Below are 21,691 nucleotides of genomic sequence, written 5' to 3' on the forward strand. Positions count from 1 at the left end.
TGATTGTCATTCACAATGCCAAATGCTATTGAGATTTAGAATGGGGAATAATGTCACTCACCACTGGTTATCTTTGCTTCAATATGGTTGGAGATAGGAATCAATTGCAAAAGGGTGGAGAAGAGTAGATGGTGAGAAAGAAGAGAAAAGTAAAAGGAGGATAGTTGGAGGAGATTAATAAAAAGGTTTTGTTTGGGGTTTTGTAGACTGGGGTAATTGGGTTTGCCTATTAAGAGTGAGGGAGCAAACAAATGGAAAGAGAAAGATCAAAGAAACAGGAGTAGGGGAAATTGATCTGGTATTTCAGTACCATCATGGATCTGTGATCTCATCAATGTGGATGTACTCTCCAGTGATGCAGACTGTAACTCTCTTGTCCTCTCTTAAATCCTCCATTCAGGTTCATTCAACATGCTTGAGGACTTCCACTTTTTATTTCCCTCAATTTCTGTTGACATTGTTAAGATAACTAATTGAATAGAGCAGGAAAATGCCACAGATGCAGAATATTTGTATTTCAGCAAAACATTTCATGAAGTCTCTCATTATAGTCAAATGATGAAATGTGAACATGGTGACAATATGGTTAAGTTTGTTCAGAATTGGTTGAAGGGCAAGAATAAATATGAGAATAATAACAACCAGCATTTATAGAATGCTTTAACATATCTCAAGTTTTTTCCTTCATAAATTTTATCTCATAACAACTCTGGGAAGTGGATGCTATTATAAACTCCAATTTACAGATGAGGAAACTGAGGTAGACAACTCTGGTGATTTGCCCACAAGATCACACAGCTGGTAAGTGATTGAGGGTGGATTTGAATTCAGGAATTCCTAATTTCAGGGTTAGTGCTTTATCCACTGTGCCACTAAACTAGCCTAGATTGTTGATTAGTAAAGTTTTGCATTAATTTCACTTTCTTCATTTTATTCAACACACTTATAGTTGATGTCAGGATTATTAGGTTTGGAGAAGATATGAAGCTGCAAGAAATAGTTAATACAATGGGTAAGGGAATTGGGATCCAAAATGATCAAGATTGGCTAAAATAAAAAGATGAATCTGGTAAGTTAAGATTTAATAGAGTTTAAAATGACAAGTCTTACAATTAGGTTCTAAAAGGCAACCACAAAGCCTTTAGAAATGATGACTGATAAATTCAGAGAAACACAAGAAGACAAGTTAACTGGCGTGGAACAGAGTAAACAAAACCAGAAGAACAATATACACAATGGTATAGGCTTGGCAAGTAACACATTGTGCTTGGTACATAGTAGGTGCTTAATAAGTGTTTACTGAATGAAATTGACCTCAAGATAGGGAAGGACTCTTAAAAACTGGAGTTCTCTCCAAATGAATATACTGCTTTATGATGGAGCAAATCTGATGATCTAGTTACCAGGCATGAGTACAAAATACATGTACTCTAGGTAGAAAGGACATATGAGATGGTCTCTCAGGTCCCTTCCAACTCTGAGATTCTAGGATTCTTGCATAAAAGATGCCTTGTTGTTTTTCAGTGCTCTGAGCTTCCTTCCTCCCAATTTCAAACCAGGAGATGAGAATTAAAAGAGATGGTAATTGTGATGGAAATAGATGATTTTTCTTCTGTATTTGTGCTCAGCTGTGTGTGCTGGCTGCATAGGTAGAAGGGGAAGAGAGTGGAAAATTCATTTTGTATTATCTTCTCAAAACCCAGTTAGTTTTCATGTGAGTTTATGCATGAATCACTGCCCTAGATCAACTAGATAGTAAAAGGATTAAAAAAAAAAAAAAGATATGAAAAAGTAAATGGTGTGAAGTTGTAGCATGGAGCGTTAATTGCTGAATTTTGTGCATTTCTGCAGACCAAGCATATTTTATGGAACTATCTAGCCCTATGGAGTTAAATTAGTTTAGTTATTTGTTTGTATTTATATTATGTGTTCTTATGCATTTTCCATATGTGTTTATCTTTTGTCCTTCAGAGATGGTATGTTCACCAGGGGAGGGACTATTTTTTCGCTTTTACTGTAGTAATTCCTGCAGTGAATTGTACAAAGTAGGCATATGATGAAGGCTGAGTAACTGATTGGACTCATCATCTCTTATCTATTTGCTTGCAATATTTGTAAAAGATGCAAAATTAAGAAAAGATGAGCGGAGTCTGGGCTCCGAAAGTCTTTTTGGCACTAAATCACCCTGGTGTGCCAAATGTAGCACAAATGGTCCTCTACCGGGAGTCCTCTTCAAAACAGTGGGTGATCAAATAAAACGTCAGCTGCAAATACTAAGTGAAAACGGTGGATTCAAGGACAATGTGCTTGGAACTGGAGTTTCTCTTGCTTTAGTAATATTATACTTGAATATCTACATATAAGAAATTTAACACACATTTATACATGTTCATATATACTCACATGTATGTATGTATTCATATATCTATAAGTATGTTTTGTAGAATATAAATTATTCATCCAAATAAATTATTTAAGCTACTTAACATTTTCTTTTAAGGAGATCAATGAAATCTTGCTATTTACAAAAAAGAAACATTTTATGATATTGCAAAAATTCTAAGGCTAAGAGAGCTTTTATGGGATTAAGCCTTTTAAGAATGAATACTTTTGTCCATACTTATTATATCACAGTTATATCATTTTTTTTTTTTTTTACTGGCAAAAGTATCTAATATTTCCTGGCTTTTATTTTTATCTTTTTTGGGGGGAGGGGGTCATGTAGGGAGAGGAAGGATCCAGAGTGTTACAAAATAACTTCAGTTTGAGAAATTTTATTTTTAGGGTTGTCTGACAGAATTGGCCTGATTAATTTTAAAAAGCAGGTTTTCAACAACAGTACTGTGATCGTTTGAATTGCATAATTTGTGTAATGAGATAAAATAAAGACTTTTTTATGCAAAATTTATGTGAATCCAGTAATTATTAATTCTGTAACTTTTACATATCAATGTAGTTTGCTAAGCTTAGCAATATATATTCAGCTCTTAAGTCCATCTTTATGGTGCATGGTTCTTAATCAGAAAGATGTTTTGCTCTTAGAAAATTATGAGGAACTAGTATTTATATAACAAGACCTTAAGACCCTGGGAAGAATTTTAAGGCTTTTTATGAAGCTCAGTATGCATTCTTTTGCTAAGTTTTGGCATAGTTTCAATTTGAGACTCCAGTGAAATTCAATTGGTTTATTTTATAATTAAAAACAAGGAAATCATAGTAACAAAAATATATAATGTATAGCACTCGTGTTTATAATAGAAACATCCATAAAGGAAGAAACATGTTCTAACTTTTCTCATTACCCCAAAGGGAATTGCATCTTTAATCACAGAAAGCACAACTGCTTTCTAATTTTGTTTAAAGTGTTTCAGTACTTACAAAAACCAGATCAGGTTATTGTAAATCTAAAGCAAATTAGAATCATTGGCCTCTGCTCAGCTGTATTTAAGGGTACTATGTAAATCATAAATTTAATGGCATACTAAGACACACATCTGTTTCTGTTTTGTAGAAGTTAATAATCTAACTACAGAGTATTTAAACACTACTTTCATTAACTGGAAAATTGAGAAAAAAGATAGACTTACTTGAGTCATAAGGTATTGTAGGGCTGTACCCTCAAAGATGTTGGTAAACTCGTCAAACATGTTTTCTTTTTTGTCAAGAGATTTGCACCAGCGTCCACCTACTTCTTGCCCCTGTAGGATTTCTCTCTGCTTAGCAAAATAGAGTTTAAGTAAACAGGCCAGCAGCAGCATCACAAGCTAACACCTGTGTATAATAGATTTGATTGAGATTTTTTTTCTGATATCCAATGGAGGGCCAGGAGACAAAGAACAATAATCATATAAAATGACAAAAAGTGTTTGGTTATCCCTCCCTGTTTTATCTGATTTTTTGAAATTTTTTTCTTTCCAAAGCCTGAGTAAGAAATCCTTTTAGAATCTGAATTGGAGATATATCCTTGCTCAGGTTTCGTTACTGCTTCTCAGTTAATATTTGTCTTTGTATGTAATTTATGATTTTGAATACTAAATTTTATTCTATCATGCCTTTTTGTTTTTTTTGCATTAAACTTATGGCAGAACTGACTGTGGATGTGAGGTAGCCTTTTAAATTTTTTTCCATTTTGCATCCTGATTATCAGTCAGAAATCAAACATCCACTTTTGGATAATTAGCATTTCTTTTTCTTCAACATATTTCTTTGTTGTCTGAACAATTAGAAATAGGTAACTTCTTTTTGAGTTATTAGCTCTTTTGATTAGAATATAATGTTAAAGTGGTAAATGTCAAAAATAAAATTTGCTGTAAGGGCCAATTAGCTTTACTATGAGGAAAGGGAAAATTGGGTGATGGTTGTTGTGTTTTTCTGTGGCTAAAATCTGCACTCTTTAACACTGGCTGATAAGTTTACAAAATGAATTTTGTTGGTCACAAGGGAATTGGATAAGAATGTGGATGACTAAGTACAACATCACTATTACTGGGGAAAAAAAGCATCTCAAAGCCTGTAGTTATTTTGCAAATGATTCTAGAGTGTCATTGTATAGAAATGGCTTCTCAATCTCTTGTGGGTCTCCAGTTGTTTGTTTTTTAACTGAAATGGAACATCCTTTCTTTAAATATCCCAGTTTCCTATTGAATATTTCAACAAAATCTCATCATTCCCAATTTTACTTGAGTGTTCCTCTGAGATATAAGATACATTTTTATGAGGTTTTCAGTCTATATCCTAAACTAAAATAAAGCTATTCTGTATTAATGGTTTGGAGTAGTTTCAATACTATTTGGCCGTTATATCATCCATTAGTCAAAGACCTTATTGGTTGATGCTATTTGTCTTTAAGAGTACAATTTTTAAAAAGCTTTAATAAATAACAAAATTCAAGATGAAGCTTTCAGAGAGGGAGATATTATTTTATTTTGTTAAAAGATAATATCTCTGCTATCTCTGGAAAGTAATATCTTAGGGAATTGCCAGTCCAGCTTCTATATGGATATGTCCTTTTTTTTTTTTTTTTTACTAAAATTTAATACAAAAATCCCTTCTCACTTTCTTTGTCACTATTAGGATAACAGTGAAATGGGGGTAAAAAGTCAGAATTAAATACATCAAGCAAAATTGTAGTGAGTACTAGAGGCCTCTGTCAGGGTGATTAATTCAATGCAATTTTGTATATTTGCTTTTATGCACATGCATGTGTATGTATTTGCATACACACACATAATATATGTATAAACTTTGCCGTTATTTTGTAAAAACAAAGTTTCCTAATGACCAAAATATTAGAGTAAAAATAAAACTATTAGGATAAAAATAAAAATCATAGAATTTTATACTTTTGGAGTTGTTTGGAACCATGGAAAGTCTCATCCAGTCCAGCCCCTTAATGCATATATTCATTCAATATTTATTAAAGTCAACTAGGTGCAAGGCACTAAAGATAAAACACAAAGACAAAATAATTCCTCCATTTGAGGAGTTTACAATCTACTAGAATATTACTTTATAGACAAAATGCTATTGTCAAGCAAGTAACTTAAAACTAATGAAATTTCATGTAGAAATATTAGAAAATACCATCTACTTGCATCTAGAATGAACTTTTCATAATATAATAGATCTTTGCTTCCTAATTTTATTTCCTAATGTTTACAGGAACATTAAGCAATATTTACACTATCTATTCTGAAGTGAAATCAAAGATGGGTATTCTTAGGTAAACCATAAATCTAAGTCTGGATAAAGAGTAAACTGTTATTTAGTTGCCTTTAAGAATTAAGACTTGTAGTTTACTTCTAGTAGAATGTCAGCTTCTTGAAGGCAGGAATTATTGCCTTTTTTGCTTTTGTATCCTCAGTGCCTGGAATATGAAAGGCTTATTGATTGATGGATTCATTAACTAACATATCAGAACCTTCATTACAAAGCACTGTCCCAGAAAGTGGAAATTCTTCATCGATTTTCAGAGCCACAGTTAACCTTTTTTTCATGACACTAATGGAGGGAAAAGTTTGAAATGACTACATTTCAATGACTTTTAAAAAGCATGATTATGCTATAATGAGACCAGAGAAGTCCTTTCCCCAAATATCAAAATTATTGTGCAATAAAAGGGAGAGAAAGCAAATCGATGTACTTGATGATCATTTGATTACGTAATTTTTAAATGATTAACAAGTTATTACTGAAATAGAGCTGACTTCTTGAATATTGAATATTAACCCTTTGTGGCACAATTGCTATATATCAGATGTGTCTGACTCTTCGTGATCTCCTTTGAATTTTTCTTCACTGGAGTGGTTTGCCATTTCCTTTTCCAGATCATTTTACAAATGAAGAACTGAGGGAGACATGGTTGAGTATCTTGCCGAAGGTCACACAGCTAGAAAGTGTCTGAGATTAGATTTGAACTCAGGAAGATGAATCTTCCTGACTCAGGACCTGGCACTGTATGCATTATGGCGCCACCTAGTGGCCGTTCCCTAGGCCGCTCTATGGATCAAAAAGATGATTTTTAGAAATACATTTTATATTTTGATAGAAAAAGACATACTGAACTCTATAAGACCCACAACTGGAATTGGTCAGGGTCTAATATCATCCTCACAGAGATGAAGATTAATAGGACAAAAGAAGTGATATACACAGATTGTGGGATTTGGAGGATGTGATTTCATGTCTCTTGCTAAGTTCACTGACTAATGAGGAGCTTTTGTTTCAGATCAGACTAGCAGTGATTGTGGCAAGGTCAGAAAACTGGGTGTAGAGTCAGAGAAGCTGGGCACAAAGCACAACTATATTGCTGGCCTTTGGGTAAATCTTTGAACCTCTCTGGGTCTGTTTCTTTACATGGAAAACAAGGGGGTTGGAACTCCCATCTCTAAATCTATGGGGGAAAAAAAGAAACAAACAAAATGATGGCTTTAGCAGTCTAATCGGCATCGGTTGAGATGCATATATGTGAGTACATATTGGCAGAAATAGGTGGGTAAGATACAAAAATGAACTTTTAGCAAAATGTTAAACGCTAAGTAATTTCAAAAAACTTTTTTTAGCTGTAAAACTAGGAGCATTTAATTATATATGCAATTACCAAATACAACAGGACTAATTAGGGTCAGTCAGTGAGCTCTTATTATGAACTTCCTAAGTGTCAGGCCCTGGGCTAAACATGGAGGGCATGAAGAAAAGCAAAAATATACTCCCTAGACTCCAGGAGCTCATATTCTAACAGAGGAGACAATATGCAAATAACTACGTACAAATAAAATATATACAGAATAAATGAGTTTTGTCCCAGGACACCAAAATTTTGAGGGGACAATGATTTATCACGTGCTTTTCTTGAGCAGTTTAGATGCTCTCTAGTAATCACTCCCCTGCCCCACTTTTAACACAACTTGTCTTTATTACTTATTATTATCACATAAAAAATCATAACGTTGATTTAAATGGTATTTTCATGATGTCTGCCCTAGGTGTATTTTATCCTGATTATTTTGGGTGGTGAAAATGCTATTAATAATAAGCTCCGACAACCATAAGAAACTAAAAAATTTACTCAATATATGAAACGCACATCAATATTGATTTAAAATTTTTTTAAGTGTGTCTGTTATTTTAGAGATTGCACCTTTACATTTTGTACAAGGTTAAATTTCTATGACCTTCCTGGGTAAGATTTGTTCTGAACAGAGATAGTTAAGAAATTGGTTAAAAGTTGTTGGCTTTGACAAATGTTTTCATATGTTTCTGCTCTCCTGGAAAATGAATTTTGGTTTCATCTGAACCTATATGGCAAAGCTGAAATGCAAAGCAAAACTGGGTTATTTCATTCAGTTCTACTTAGGCCTAGAGTTCAAATCTAATTTCTCAACTGGTCCAGCACTATAGAATACATGTTGCAAAATCTTTGCCTCACTTGCAAGAAACTTAGAGTAATCATAAATAAGCATGAAGAACTAATTTTTAGATGAAAATTGGCTAATTTTATTTCTATTTCTGAATTTGAAACTAACTGAATTTCACATGGTTTAAGGTTTCATTTTTAAATTCTCATCTATCTCTCAACATAGGCAGGAAAACATAAACTATACACAGTGTATATACATTTCCCTCACTGATAGGGCCCTATAGCAGCAGTACAAATTTAACAACATTCCTCTTCCCTCTCAAAAAAATTCTGTACATGCACACACAAAAATATTCTGCACATGCACACACATGTCAGCATGTACACACACATGTACATAAACATCTGCCCCCCCCCCATTACAGTTGCATTGCAAAGCTATCTCTCAATTTGCCAAAAGGAATAAAGAGAGATCTGCAAGGAAGATGTAACTACCTTGTGTTCTGTTCTGTTATTAACTTCACACTATCTAGAATATTTATTAACCGTGTCCATTTTCGTTCCACTTCAGATCCTATAATTTAAGTTAAAAAAACACTGCCTTTGGTTCACCTATTCATTTTGACATGGACATAAGCTACCTCCCTTTAGACAAAGGTACTTAGATATTACACAAATTTTAAAATTGGCAGAAATTTCTGCATCAGAAACAGGCCCATTGGATGAAATTATACTCAGTTTCTTGAAGTTACTTAAATTAAAAACATGAGTTTCTACAGTTGGAAAAAACATCCATGGTTAAAATGTTTGAAGCCCATCAATCTCTCTAACCACATAGCTAATGAGTTCCTTCTGTTTTCTTTGAATGAAATCACCGTGAGTGGTTAGATGTTGATTTAACATAAAACAAATGGAAATGGGTGTTTCCTTAGTCATATGTAGAATTTATTTTTAAAAACAATTAGCAAGTATTATGAATAAGTCAATGACTTTACCATTACTTAAATAATAATATAGATCAAGTCATTAAAATTGATTGGAGAGTAGTGAATGCAAGCTGCAGATCTTCTTAACTTGCTAACAGCTGCAGACATTAGTACACCTCTCATTTTATTGATGGCTCTTATTTTTCCCCCAATACCTGTATTAAGAGAAATAAATGAGGTGTCAGGCAAGCTGCATTTTCTGAACTCGTGGTTCTATTCTAAATGCTGTATTATTTAAGTGTCCCCTTTTAACTCTGTTAGGGGTCCATAGTTTAGTTTTACTAGATTAATGCAGCTGAAAAAAAAAAAATTGTTTCTATCATCCTCTCCCTACAAACAAATGAAAGTGTTTATTATTATATATGTTGCAAAGAATGAAAAAGTCATTTAGTATTTATTATACTGTTATCCAAAAGGGAAAAGAAGAGGGGAGGGGGGGAAGGAAAAAGCAAGAAAACCTCTATCCAATCCCATCCCACCAACAAACACTTTTCTAGGCTTAATTTTAGAGAAAACAAAACAAACCAAACCAAACAAACAAACAAACAAAAAAAACTCCACTGAATTACTCGAACTCCATCATTGGTGAAATAACTCAAATCTTTTATTTCTTAATAAATAGATATCTTACTCGATCAGGTTCAGTAGCTCTCTATTTAGCCAAACATTTGTCATCTCCTGTGTTACTAAGCCCCTCTTCTTCTGTCTCTCCCACACCCTTCCCCCTTTTGGAATGTACTCTTTTAAAGCACAGTGGAGAGTGAATCAGTGCATATGAGTCATTAGAACATCCAAAAAAAATAATAAAAATGAGGAGACCTGTGAAATTTAGACTGCATTGTCTCATATACTCTTTCTAAGAAACTTAAATAGAAAAACCACATATGGCCTGGTCTGGGAGAGAAACTGGACTTGACTCCCGATTATGATCACTAAATAAAAACTCCAGTACAAGTTGTATGTCCCAAAGGTAGGTAGGATTAGGCACATTTATGAACTCTACGTGAGTTTTTGTGAGCCATGTACAGAAAAGAGGGCAGGCACAAATAGATCATTTGCATGCATGTGTGCAGATTCCTTTCTTATTGCTTTCACATTGAAGTCTTATTTTATTGCACTAAAACTCTTTCAAAGGGCATTTATTTCCGACCACTCTAAGTATCATTGTTCATAGAGATGGCTCATTTCAGTGTCATAGATATTGCATGTACTATCTGTCAAAAGCTACGTATATGACTGTGAGATTTAAAGCTACTATTGCTGAATAAGTGGGGGTTTTTTCCTGTCTAGATTATATGTAGCATTCATACCATCTTAATTATATCTTCTAAGGCTAAAGGAACCCCAAATGGAAGCAAGCTTAGTACAAAGCCCAGATGCTGGAGGTTCTGCATGTGGCTCTAATGGTGAGAATTCTTAGTTAGAACATTAACACACGAAGTGGAAAGAAATCTGATCCTCAAAGCTGCTCATTTAGCTTGGTGAAATACTACATGAAAATTTCATTATGATTATCAACCTTCAAAGTAAGCTTTGTACTGACATTTAGCCCATGTTCTGTTCACTTTTAAGAATAAACTTAGGAATGACAAAGTAGATAACATTCAACTCAGCGCTGTAAATATCTGGCACTGTGACAGGTTATATAAAATTTCACTCACCAAACATCTGTGAAGCACCTACTATCTGCAAAGCATTGTAGATACTTTGAATTTTGATGTCTGGTGTACACCTTATGACGTAAACTTTAAAATAACTGCTAAACACATTGTAGTTTGAAATGATTTCTCAAGCGTGAAGGCTGGCTGTACCCATAGGGATAGAGTTTTAATAACATATATGTGTGTGCATATATACAGATACATATATGTATGTATGTATATATATATACACATATATGTATATACATTTTGAAAACAAAGCAACCAATATGAAGCATACTTCCTAAGTACTGTTAGAGCTGTGGGGCAGTCAGTTTTTCTTTAAAATAAATTCCAAAATACATGGCCACATTTCATCACTTAGAAGCAGGTAAATTATTACCAAATACATCTTGAAACTATTATTCACTTCACGATTTTATTTAAAAACTCAGTCATTTTGAAACTTTAAAAAAAATCAAGATTTGACTTATTTCCCACATGCATAAAGAAACTTTGTTTTGCATTTTATTTTTCAAGGGTTATTTGCCATATCTTATTCTGTGCTCTTCAGTTTGGGTCCCTCGTTGAGCTTGACTGTTTGCTGACACTGCTAACAGAAACGTGCTCAGTGGACAAGAGCAAATGCAATTTCAATGTAAGGAAATGAAGGAAACAGACCCCGAAAAAAAAAAAAAAAAGCCACCCAACGATGAATGCTTTGAGAGCCAAGCGCCTTGTAGTCTCTTTTCCTTCCTTTGCTTATCCTGGTGGGTTTAATCAGAAACAAACACAACACTTCAGTGAAAAATTGTCAACAGTGTCAAAGTTTAGTCGGCTCTACGTAACTGCAGGACCAAAAAAAAAAAAAAAAAAAAAAAAAAAAAAGTCAAAGTGATTAAAAAAAAATTCTCTCATTAAGGAGCTAGCCGGAAATCTCAGATATCCAAGTGCCACGGAACCCCGAGCCTCCCCTGCTCCCGCAGCTCGCACAGGAGCTCGACCCCGGCACACACAGCCACAGTACGTTCCCTTTGTCCTGGCAGCCAGGCACACAAAAGGAAGAGGGGGCCGGAGACTAAAACTTTCGGGGGCCTGGAGCTCCCAGCGCTAGTCCCGACCTGGTGGCGGCGGTGGGATGATTTGTTAGCAGGGATGGCGTTAAACTGCGCTGGAGAAGACTGGAGTGTCCAAAGGAAAGTCACGGGGAAAAGTGGCAGGAGGAAGGTAGGGGGCCGGGGGTGGCTGCGACCAGTCGAGCCCCGAAGGCCGTAGCAGCACTTGGCTCTGCCCAGCTGGGCGCGCGTCGAGCTCTTAAGCACCCTCTTTCACCCGGTGCCCGGAATAAAAGAAATTCACAGAAAGCAAAAATGCGTGCGCGCCACGGAACCGGGGCAGTCCAAGGGTGGGTAAAGAGCGCCGGGGATGGACAGAGGCACGGAAAGTCGGGGAGAGGCGGGGAGTCGGGGGCCCGCGGGGCAGAGGGAGTTCTGGTCCTGCCCCCGGACAGGGGGAGGAGGAGGGAGGGGAGCCCCAGCGGAGGGGGCGGGGTGGGGATGGGGGGGGCAGGCGGGCGCGTTCCGCGGCGGTGCGCGCGCGCCCCTCGCCGCCGCGGCCGGGACAAGTCCTGCGGCAGCCCCATTGGCTGCGCCGGGGCCTGTCCTCCCGCTGCTCCGGCTCGCTGGGGCTGCCGCCGCGGCTGCTTCTGCAGCAAGCAGCCGCAGCCGCAGCCACAGCCGCCGCCACCAGTACTGGCTCAAGCCCTGTAAGTGTCCCCTTTCGGCCCCCCCCCCCGCCAAGCCAAGCTCTCCTCTCCCCCATCTTCGTAGTCCCCTCCCCCCCAAAGCTAAGGCACTCAGCGGCAGCAGCAGCAGCTGCTCAAATGGAGTGGAAAATGGTCATTGGGTGGCATTGACTTATAGATTATCTGCTCCACGTTGGGTACTTAGCTGCCTGTAATCTTCTTTTGAGTTTGCCCGAGCCCCTTGCTGGAAAAATCAGGAGGGAGAGATTTGTCCTTTGCTGCTGTACACGATAATATGTTTATATGATTAGCTGAACTCAGAGGGTGGGAGGTGGAGACTGGAGGAGGAGGAGGCTGGAGGTGACTCCAGTTCAGACCTTGTGGAGAGTCTGTGTCAGGACTTAGCACTCCCCCATCTCTCTCTCTCTCTCTCTCTCTCTCTCTCTCTCTTTCTCTCTCCCCCTCTCTCCTTTCTCCCTCTCTCCCTCTCTCCTCTCACACACGGAGGTGCTGGAGCGAAATAAGGAGCTGGCCATAGAATTCCTTGGGATTGTTGGGGGGGCATTTCCCCCCTTCCTGCGAGGTGTGTTGCATTTGTTAGAATTTTTCCTTCCTCCTTTTTCTTTTTATGAATTTCACTGTTTGCTTTCCTGAGCTCGATTCCTGTTCTTCAGCCTTTCATGGGGCAGCAGCACTAGCATCGGGAGAGAAGATGAGAAATGTGAGGAGGGGTTGCAACTGTCTCCTGCCAGAGGCCAGAATGTCCTCAAGGGAGATGTAAATTAGGTCGCAGCGAACGACCGAAGGAGGGGGCTTTGCTTTACAAAACTGAGCTGGCCCCTGCTGGTACTGCTGTATGTCTCCTTGTCCCCCCTCCCGCGATCTGAGCTTAGAAGGGACTCCGAAGTCGGCTCACCTCTGATTTGGCTTGGCATCTACCGCCACCTCTCATTCCTCCCCTCCCACCCCCCCGCGTCCTTTTTGGGGGTCTTGATTTTGCATTTTTTTTTTAAAGACAGAGTGGGATCTGGGGGGGTTATGTTTTTGTAAATTCCCTTTTTCTCGGAGCGGCGTCTTGGAAACTGCATGAAAATGTTGACTTAACCCCAGTAGCCGCCCGGCGCTGGCTGCTTGGGAGGAGGAAGAGGTGGAGGAGGAGGACGAAGAGGAGGAGGAGGAGAAGGACAAGGAGAAGAAGGAGCAGAAGCCGTGTTTCTGTCCCAGCTCAGCGAGCCGCAGAGCTGCCTCTCCTGCTCGCTACTCCAGACTGCTCGTGCTTTCCGGCTGGACTGAGTCTCCCCCCTTCCCTTCCCGCGCCCCACTCTCCCTATCCAGCCTCGGTTTCTCCGGCTGAAGCCTAAGCCCTCTCCCCTATTTTTCTCCCGAATTCCCTCCAGACTCCCCTTGGTTTTCTGTGTCCCTTTCTGAGCTGCTTCCCCACCCTCCTCCCCCAGTGGATGGACCGATCTCCCCAGGGTCTGGCTCCGGAGACGGAGGTAAGATCTGTGCGCTGCGAACAATGTGCTGCTTTCAGAGCCTGCGATTTGCTCGCTTCCATCCATACCTGTTTGCTTTTCGCCTCTGCTCGGAGGGGTCGGAGTCTCCCTCCCCAAACCCCCCTTTGCTGGTGGGAGCTCGGGCTTAGTTTAGATTCGCCTGTTTGTTTATGTTCGCCCGGGGCAAGGGTGAGACTCGGGACTGCTCTCTGTCTTTCCCCCCTTCCCCCCCCGACCCCGTCTGCGTCCCTTTTGGAAATCAATGGGAAGGGAAAAACTCCTCGGCCCCAGCCTTTGGGCTTTTTTTTTTCCTGGAGCTGAGTGTTGTGCGCTGGGGATAAATCACGGGGCTGAGGGGTCGGATTGGGTGCTCAGGGTTGTTGCTTTTTCTTTTTTGTGCGTGCGTGTGCGTGTGTGTGTGTGTGTGTGTGTGTGTATGTATGTATGTATGTGTGTGTGTATGAGGGGGGGAATGTAAAGAATGGTACCCCCCCCCCAACTGGGCGGGGGTAGGAGGAAGTGAGCTAGGGGTTGGAAGAGAGGGGGAATCAGGGTAGGGGTTAGTGGGAGGGCCTCGGGGGAAGTGGGGGCCGGGAAGAACACCCCCTCCCCCATCCTCTCAGCCCGGCCAGAGTTGCTGGCCGGGACGGGCTCTGCAAAGTGCATGCACCGCTTAATCCCGGCCAGTAAGTAGCTGGAAAGGGACGACCCCGGAGGAAGGAAAGAAGGTGGGATGAAGAATGAGGCTGGGGAGCTCGGGATTGGGGAGGGAGCGGGGCCGACTAGGAGGAGGCGTACGACGGCTAGCTGTTGCGGGTTTTGGGGGGGTGGTAGATGTTGGTTGGCTGGTGTGGTGAGAAGATGACTGGAAAACGTAGCCAGATGTGGACGGGTCGGGGCGGGCGGGGGCGCCGGGCATGGTAACAATTAGGGGCCGGCGGGCTGCTGTTGTGGCTGCTGCTGCCCCGGTTGGGTGGGGGGTCTTGGGAACTCTACGGACAGAGGGCTGAAGCTGGAACGCGGGCGTCGGGCGGGGAGATCGCTTCTTAGGGAGGTCTGGCTGACGTTGGGGTCGCGGGCAGCCTCGGCCTGCTGGAGACCCTTAGGAATGATCTGGAGGGGATGTATGTGTGTGTGTGTGTGTGTGTGTGTGTGTGTGTTTTGTTGGGGATGGCAGGGGCGGGCCTGGGGAAAGCCCCACCAGCCCTAGGGGAGCTGATTTTGGAAGGTGCCGGCCCAGGGGGAGGGGACGGATGCGTTGGTCTGGGAGACACCTGGGCCTGGGCGCTGCAGTCTCGGGAGAACTTGATTGGCTGTGAGGCCCCTCCGGCGGCGGGGCGAGGGCGAGTCGCCTGGGAAAAGGAAGGGGAGGAAGGCAAAGCTAGGCAAGGCAAAACTGGGCAGGGGGACTCCGGTAGCGGACTGCGCGAAGCGCACGGGCTCGGGCACTTGGGACTATTAAAGTTTGTTCCTCACTCCAGACTTCGGGATTTGGGCTTGTGCACTGGAGAAGGCGGTAGCCACTGGGTTGCCGTGCGTACTCCTCAGATCCGCGGGTCCTCCTGATGAGACACTTTTTCGGGGGAGGGGGCGCGGACCTCTTTCTCTCCAACCCCTCGTACGCGTCTCCCTCTTGCGCCTCTCCGCCGCGGTCCCGCGGTTGCATTATTCTTTATGCACACTATTCTGCCGCTTCCCGGGCTTGAGGGAGAGGGGCCGCTCTCCTGTTCCTTGAAAGGGATCCGGCTTCTTAGCTGCTCCTCCAAGGAGCCTGGACGAACCCGAGCAGCAGCCACCATATGGTTCCCGTTACAAAAGCCAGGCTCTAAGGCAGCCTTGTCTTTGCCTTGCGTTCCCCCCTGCATTCTTTGCCGTGCGCGCGGCGTCTCCCTCCCCTCTCTTCTGGACGCGGTTGGTTCATTCATTTGCCTGTCAGAATCTGTGCCTGGAGCAGGCCCCACCGAGGCTGCTCGGGGGGCTGGACGCGAGCTGCCCACTGAAAGGAAGTCATCGCCGTTCGGTAAATAATTACCTGGTGGGAATAGCTTTTACCAAATCAAGTGCGGTGCCGAGTTCTGGAAGGCAGGGAAGGAGCTGGGCAAACAAAACTGACCGATGGACTTCATTTGGAGTTGCGGAATTGTGCACTTTTTTTTTTTTTTATAATAAATAGCGAGGGAGATTATATTTAAGGAGTGATGAGACACCTTTTACTATATCTTCTGCCTTAGACAAATGGCAACTTGGTAACTTTATGTAGTGTGTTTCTCTAATAGAGATAATGTTAATAAGAAAATCTTATGTTCAGGTGCTTACTCTGGCTGGCTTTTTTTTTTTTTCCTCCCTTTTGTCCGTTTCTTCTTTCCTCCCCCCATATCCCCCTCCCCCCATTCTGTGCTTGATGGAAAGAATCCTGCAGAACAAATGTTCTGTTGTTTGGTTTGCTCAGACGTTCGCATTCTCTCCTTTTGTTGTTTGCCACTAAAAGAGGTGCCATTTCACATCATTCTGCACAAATTGTTTGAATTAATGCAAGTGTGAATTCTTACCGTTTGAAGGGGACTATTAGCATATCAAAGGTTTCTTAGCTTCAGCTCAATTGAGAAAACTTCAGCCTGTCTTCCATTTACTTCCAAGCAGAGGCCCAAAGGGCAGTGAGAATTATAAAGGGGGAAAATGGGGAGGTGGATTCAGGCTGTGTTTCTGAACTTTTACTGTTTTGTAATTATGTGAGTGAAAAACATTGTCTATTACTGTGGAGCCCTTGCAATCGGCAAGACAATTATTTTCTATTGATAAATAGTTTGTTCCAAGAAAAAGGGTGCCCTTCTATGACAGTCACTGTTGCTTGGTTTTTGGTGTCTCTTCTTTGTTAAGGCAGATCCAGAAGACCTGGAAACCTCTTTCTCTAACTGAATTCGTACTTTAGATATGAAATGAGAAAGAAAGAACTTGTAATTACTCCATAACACAATGAGAATCTTAACATAAAAGCACACTTGTTTCCAAACCGAGGTAACTTTTCTCCGATATTTAGCCTAAAATAATAGAGCATCAATGGTGGCTCTTGAGGGGGAAATGAAAGGTTGATATCAACTCTTGAAGTAATTTTAATTTTGAACATCAAAAAACCCCAAACTTATAGATAAACATACCGTCAATTTACATGTATTTACACCTGTGAGGATACCTGTAGGATACCACACCTTATGAACTCTATGTCATGGATAGTATCTTAGATTACAGTGGTATCAAGCACTAGTCATAACAGTAACAATAATAGATGACGTCTTGTAGCACTTTTTAAGGACCGCAAAGCGCTATGCCCACATTACCTCATTAATTATGTCACATCTTTATATTCTAATATTTTCCATTCATATTTATTTCACAATTTAGGATTCATTCACTCAGTTCAGCTTTATGTTTTCTTGCTTATCTTTCTGAAGAGATGGAGTTTTTAGCCCATTTCAGTCATTTAAATGAAATCAATCTTCCATAAAGTAACACTCAAGTGAAATATTTTGGTAATTTGGGCCATTTTCTGGATAGCAGATGCTTCTTAAGTTGGGGGAGGAGGTTGTAGAGTTTGGTCTGATTTAGATTTCTAGCAGAAATTGAACCGCTCTTTTTTCTTTTGGTTTTTATAAAATAGAGTTTTTAGCTAAAAAAAAAAAAAAGTGAGTTCTTAGAGCTTTTGAGATTTGGAACTCTTTTTATTTTTTATAGTTTTGCCTTTGATGGTTGGTTGATTTTGAACATGAAATTGATATGCCTTCATTGTAATAGGCATTCTTTAGTAATGTTCAAAAGAATCCCCTGGTCTTAATTTAATAAAGAAATTGAGCTGTGTAGTCTAACAATCTTGGAGGGAATGTGTTGTTGGTTATATAACCTTAGCTTTCAGTTTTAAAAGGGTGACACTTTTTTTGGGGGAGGTATTTTAGAGATGAGATTTTTAGTGGTTTACAAATTGTATGACATTACCCAGAAATAATTTTAGAGAGTTAATTTACCTGCTTCCCCTCTGTTGTCTAAAGAGTACCTTTTGGTAGTATAAAAGGCACACATTGATGGGATTGCCATTATCACACTTAAGTTGCTGTTAACTAGTCTGCTTTGAATGCAGAGTGCAATAAAGCAAGCACATTAGTCTTTAGAGCTATTAGAGATAATCTAAAAATTGTCTAGAAAATGTTACTCTTCAGTTTATATGAAGGTGATCCTGATTTCGATAAATCTCTAAAGGTGTAAAATGCAGGGGAAAGAAGATTTTCAACGTTCAGATGACAAAATTGGACCACTTAGAGAAAAATTAATGTGCGGCAGCAGCACTTCAGCTGCCTTTTTCAATCACTGTGGGTTACTATGTGTTGGCAACAGAAAACGAATTTAGAACTACAGATAGCTCTGGGAGCTAGTAGTTGGGGAAATCAGGCTATTGAATCATGTGGGGTAGGACAAACCAATTACTTCAGGTTTTGACTTGAGAATTTCCAATAAATATAATTTTCCTTGGCTTTTGACTTTCCACTTATTAATGGGCTGACATCAAAGCAGACAACAACACTTCTAAATGTTATAAAAACCCTGTGTAAAGATATAGATCTCACATGTACCACTGTAATTCTTCATTTAAGTCAAGCAGTTGGAATTTTTTTGACTGCAATTTTCACAATCAGCAGAGACATTAACACCAGCTTCTGGGTGTTTCCCTTTCTTAAAATGAGCAAGGAGAGCTTTAAAAACCAGTTTACTTAGTGGTTGGAGTCCTATTTTAGGGGATCACTATAGACACTTTAAATGTTTTATTTATAAATGATCTAGCTTTTAGTGTCCTGAAGTCAGATGGGAAGTATGATTGGGGAGTAGAGAGGAATGAAAAAGATAGGTTTGAAGACTTCAAAACTTATACAATTCCTGTTTAGAAAATATTCCCTGTCAAAGACATTGGTGTACAGTATTTTCTGTTTCTAAAAAAACTGGAAATAGCTAAGTCTTCAAATAACACTTTATATTTTGGCAGATGTAATTTATGATTAAGAGAGTGCATGGTAATTTATGTCAAGGTGTGGGTTTTCACTTGAGAGGTAAATACACTTAAAATCAATTGAGAAAAAAATTTAAAAAAAAAATTACTTAAATGAAATGCCTTGCTTCCATTCCTATCTTTGATGCTTAGCTATTTTAGTTTAATGATCCTTGGAAGGAAAAACCAAGTAAAAAATGATGAGGTGAGAATCAGCCTTTTTGGGAAGTGGCATTTTATAAAGTTTCAAAGGATGTTCAGGAGCATTTGACATCATGACAGTCCACAGTGTCTGGATGGAAGTGTTGAAGGAAAAGTCCAGATTTGACATTTAGAAGAAAAGGAATTTCTTCCAATTTTTTTTTGGGGGGGAAGTAGAGAAATTTAGTATAAAAGCTGAACATGAGTACTTTTCTCCTCCAAAAATAGAGAACTTCAGAAGACCTAGTGTGTATATATATAAAATTCAAAGTATTTTTAATTAGCATAATCATTTGAAAGAGGATGAAAAAGAGCTTTAAGCTAAGAACTTTGAAATAAGTATTAATGACTTTACTTGCTAAAGTGTAAAATAAGCTATTATCTGGTATAAAACTGAAATCGTACTCATACTTTGGCTAACACCCAGTTGCAAAATTTATTAAAATATCAATCTTATTATCTAAATAGGTAACTGTTTTCTAGGGCTTTGGGGGAATGACTCAATCATTTTTATTCAAAAATTAGATTGAAATCATAGATTGGCTAACTTTTCTTACCTGACATTAATTACTAACTTTATAGCCGCACCCAAATATTCATCTCTCTCAAAACAATTCTTGGAAATTCATAGGCTGTATAAAAGGATTTAATCTTCTAGATTGTTATAATTAGACTAAATTGAGTTTGTTCTCCAAATCTACTTTCTAGATTTGCTTAAAGATTATGGAGGCTCTTTTAAAAAAAGAAACTAAAGCGTATTTTTTTTTTTTTTAATGGTTGAAGGGGTGGTTTGGTTAGAATAAGGATATAAGTCATTATTGAAAGAGGCAAATGAAAACCTTAAGTAATCAAATCATTATCAACTTAAAATTATATTAAATATATTGTGTCCATCCAAGTTCCTCAATGTGGAACTGACATTTTCCGTTTTAATTAAAACAATTAAAACATTAGTTTTTTTTATTTATGGAAATTATTATTGTTGTTTATCAAATATTAAAGCAGGTTATTCATATTAAGAAGTAAACTGGTATTTGAAGGTGTGTGACTATTAAGAAAATAGCTACCAGATTTTTGAATTTTGGGAGAGATATTTATGGAATAAAATTGAGTAGTGGGTCACACATTCCAATTAAATTTTTTTTAGCATTTTTTTATTATCAGTGTATTTATACATCTGTTATTTACTTCAAATTATTAGAAAACAATAACAGGAGCAGTACAAACTAACTGAAATAAATGAAGAAAATTGTAATGGGGTTAACCCCTGCAGGTAAAATGTACCTTACTGCAAAATGCTATTGATTGCTTTAGAGACAGAAAGAATGTTTAAATACAATTTGTTTAATTACAACAAAAATGCTGTTTTATGAAGTAATATACTTTGTCTTTGTGGAGGATTTTATGCATTGTGTGATGTTAAGTAAAATTCCATCACAGTTGTATAAATTTGTTCAATTACTAGAACAGCTAAAAGGAAAAAAAAAAATCAATTTATGCTGAAAAGAAACAGAAATTAGATTACCTTGGTTAGGATGAACTTGCCAGAAGTGACTAAATTGTTTTAATAATATCTCAGATTTACTAGAGGACATGAATAGTTATGTTTTACATCCCCCCCCCTTAAAAAAAAAAAACCCCAACACCTACCCCATTTTATTTTGTCTTTGTTGTTGTGATAGGAACATTTTTTGCTTCCCACTTAAAAAATTTCCAAGTCAAAGCAATTGTATAGAAGTACTATAAAAGTTTACCGGCGGGGTGGGGGGGGGGGGGGAGATAAGCAAGCCTATCATATGATTTAAAAAAAACAAACTTCAGGTTAAGTCTAACTATTTGGTTTCATTTTGGGTACTTTTTGGTTTAATAAAATTTTAAACATTTTAGCCATGAATAAGAGACAAAAGATAAAATTAATTATATTTCTTAGATCAATGACATCATCTTTGAATGTTTACAAAAAAAACCACCTCAATTCTTAGAAAGACCAAATCTCTTTTCATTTGTTAAACTGCCTTTGAGTCATCTAGTTAAATGGCGGTCTTGAATTCTTGCATCTGTAAGTTATTCTAGTAAAATAGCTGGACACCTGTTTTATTAGCAGGTTGATTCATTCTGGGTCTCAGATTTACTAGAGACAAGAATAGTTATGTTTAACATCTCTCCCCCTTTAAAAACAAACAAACAAATAACTCCCTTCTCTCTCTATTCCCCCTTACCTCCCTGCCTCCCCCCTCCCCCCCGAAGTATTCTTAAGACACAAAGTCAACTTTCTGTGATTCCTGGAAAAACTGGTCAAAAAGACAGGACAAATGTCACTTCAAATAGAGTTGTTTAAATCAGATTTCTGCCTAAGGGTAAAATTTAGGTCTGTTTTAGCCCGGATGTAATGTCTCCCTCTACAGAGCACAGCATTAATCACGGTCTGACAAGAGAACTTGGGCTGAGGAAAATGGGCCCCTGTTGGTCTTGTCATTGATTTTTCCAATCTGTGAGGAGTACATTATAAACATTAAAATTCACACAAAAGGATTAAACCCCAATCTCTACATTTCAATGTTGAAATCATTTGCCATAAAAGAAGGCTATTTAAAGCTGAAAGACCTTTTTGAGGATTTTTTTTTTTTTTTAAGGTAGGGAGAGTACTTTAATAAAAATAGAAATAGAAGATTAAAAGGTGCCTTAATCAGAGTCAAAAGTCACCTTCCTGAAAACATGGCCAGAGTTGAAGTTTACT

At 38.9% G+C, this 21,691-nt stretch overlaps 2 protein-coding genes across 12 annotated transcripts in view; one reads left to right on the forward strand and one right to left on the reverse strand.

Annotated features, from left to right (window-relative positions):
- Positions 1-12,692: 12,692 nt before the first annotated feature.
- The window catches only part of ADGRL2 (adhesion G protein-coupled receptor L2), a 217,652-nt gene continuing 208,653 nt past the window's right edge, over positions 12,693-21,691 (forward strand). For 2 of the 11 annotated variants that reach the window (XR_007953863.1, XM_051999175.1), the window contains exon 1: positions 12,696-13,724. The gene's annotated coding sequence lies outside the window, so the exon portion shown is untranslated. Of the gene's footprint in view, positions 13,725-21,691 lie in introns of all 11 variants that reach the window. The other 9 variants (XM_051999171.1, XM_051999169.1, XM_051999172.1 and 6 more) reach the window with 7 other exon arrangements.
- On the reverse strand, positions 14,398-15,390 carry LOC127561655 (uncharacterized). The gene is made up of 3 exons (XM_051996835.1): positions 15,201-15,390; positions 14,926-15,105; positions 14,398-14,813 (listed from the first exon to the last, which is right to left on the reverse strand). The coding sequence occupies exons 1-3, from the start codon at positions 15,388-15,390 to the stop codon at positions 14,398-14,400; spliced, it is 786 nt and encodes a 261-aa protein (XP_051852795.1).

This window comes from Antechinus flavipes, chromosome 4, assembly GCF_016432865.1.
Source record: "Antechinus flavipes isolate AdamAnt ecotype Samford, QLD, Australia chromosome 4, AdamAnt_v2, whole genome shotgun sequence".
NCBI lineage: Eukaryota > Metazoa > Chordata > Mammalia > Dasyuromorphia > Dasyuridae > Antechinus > Antechinus flavipes.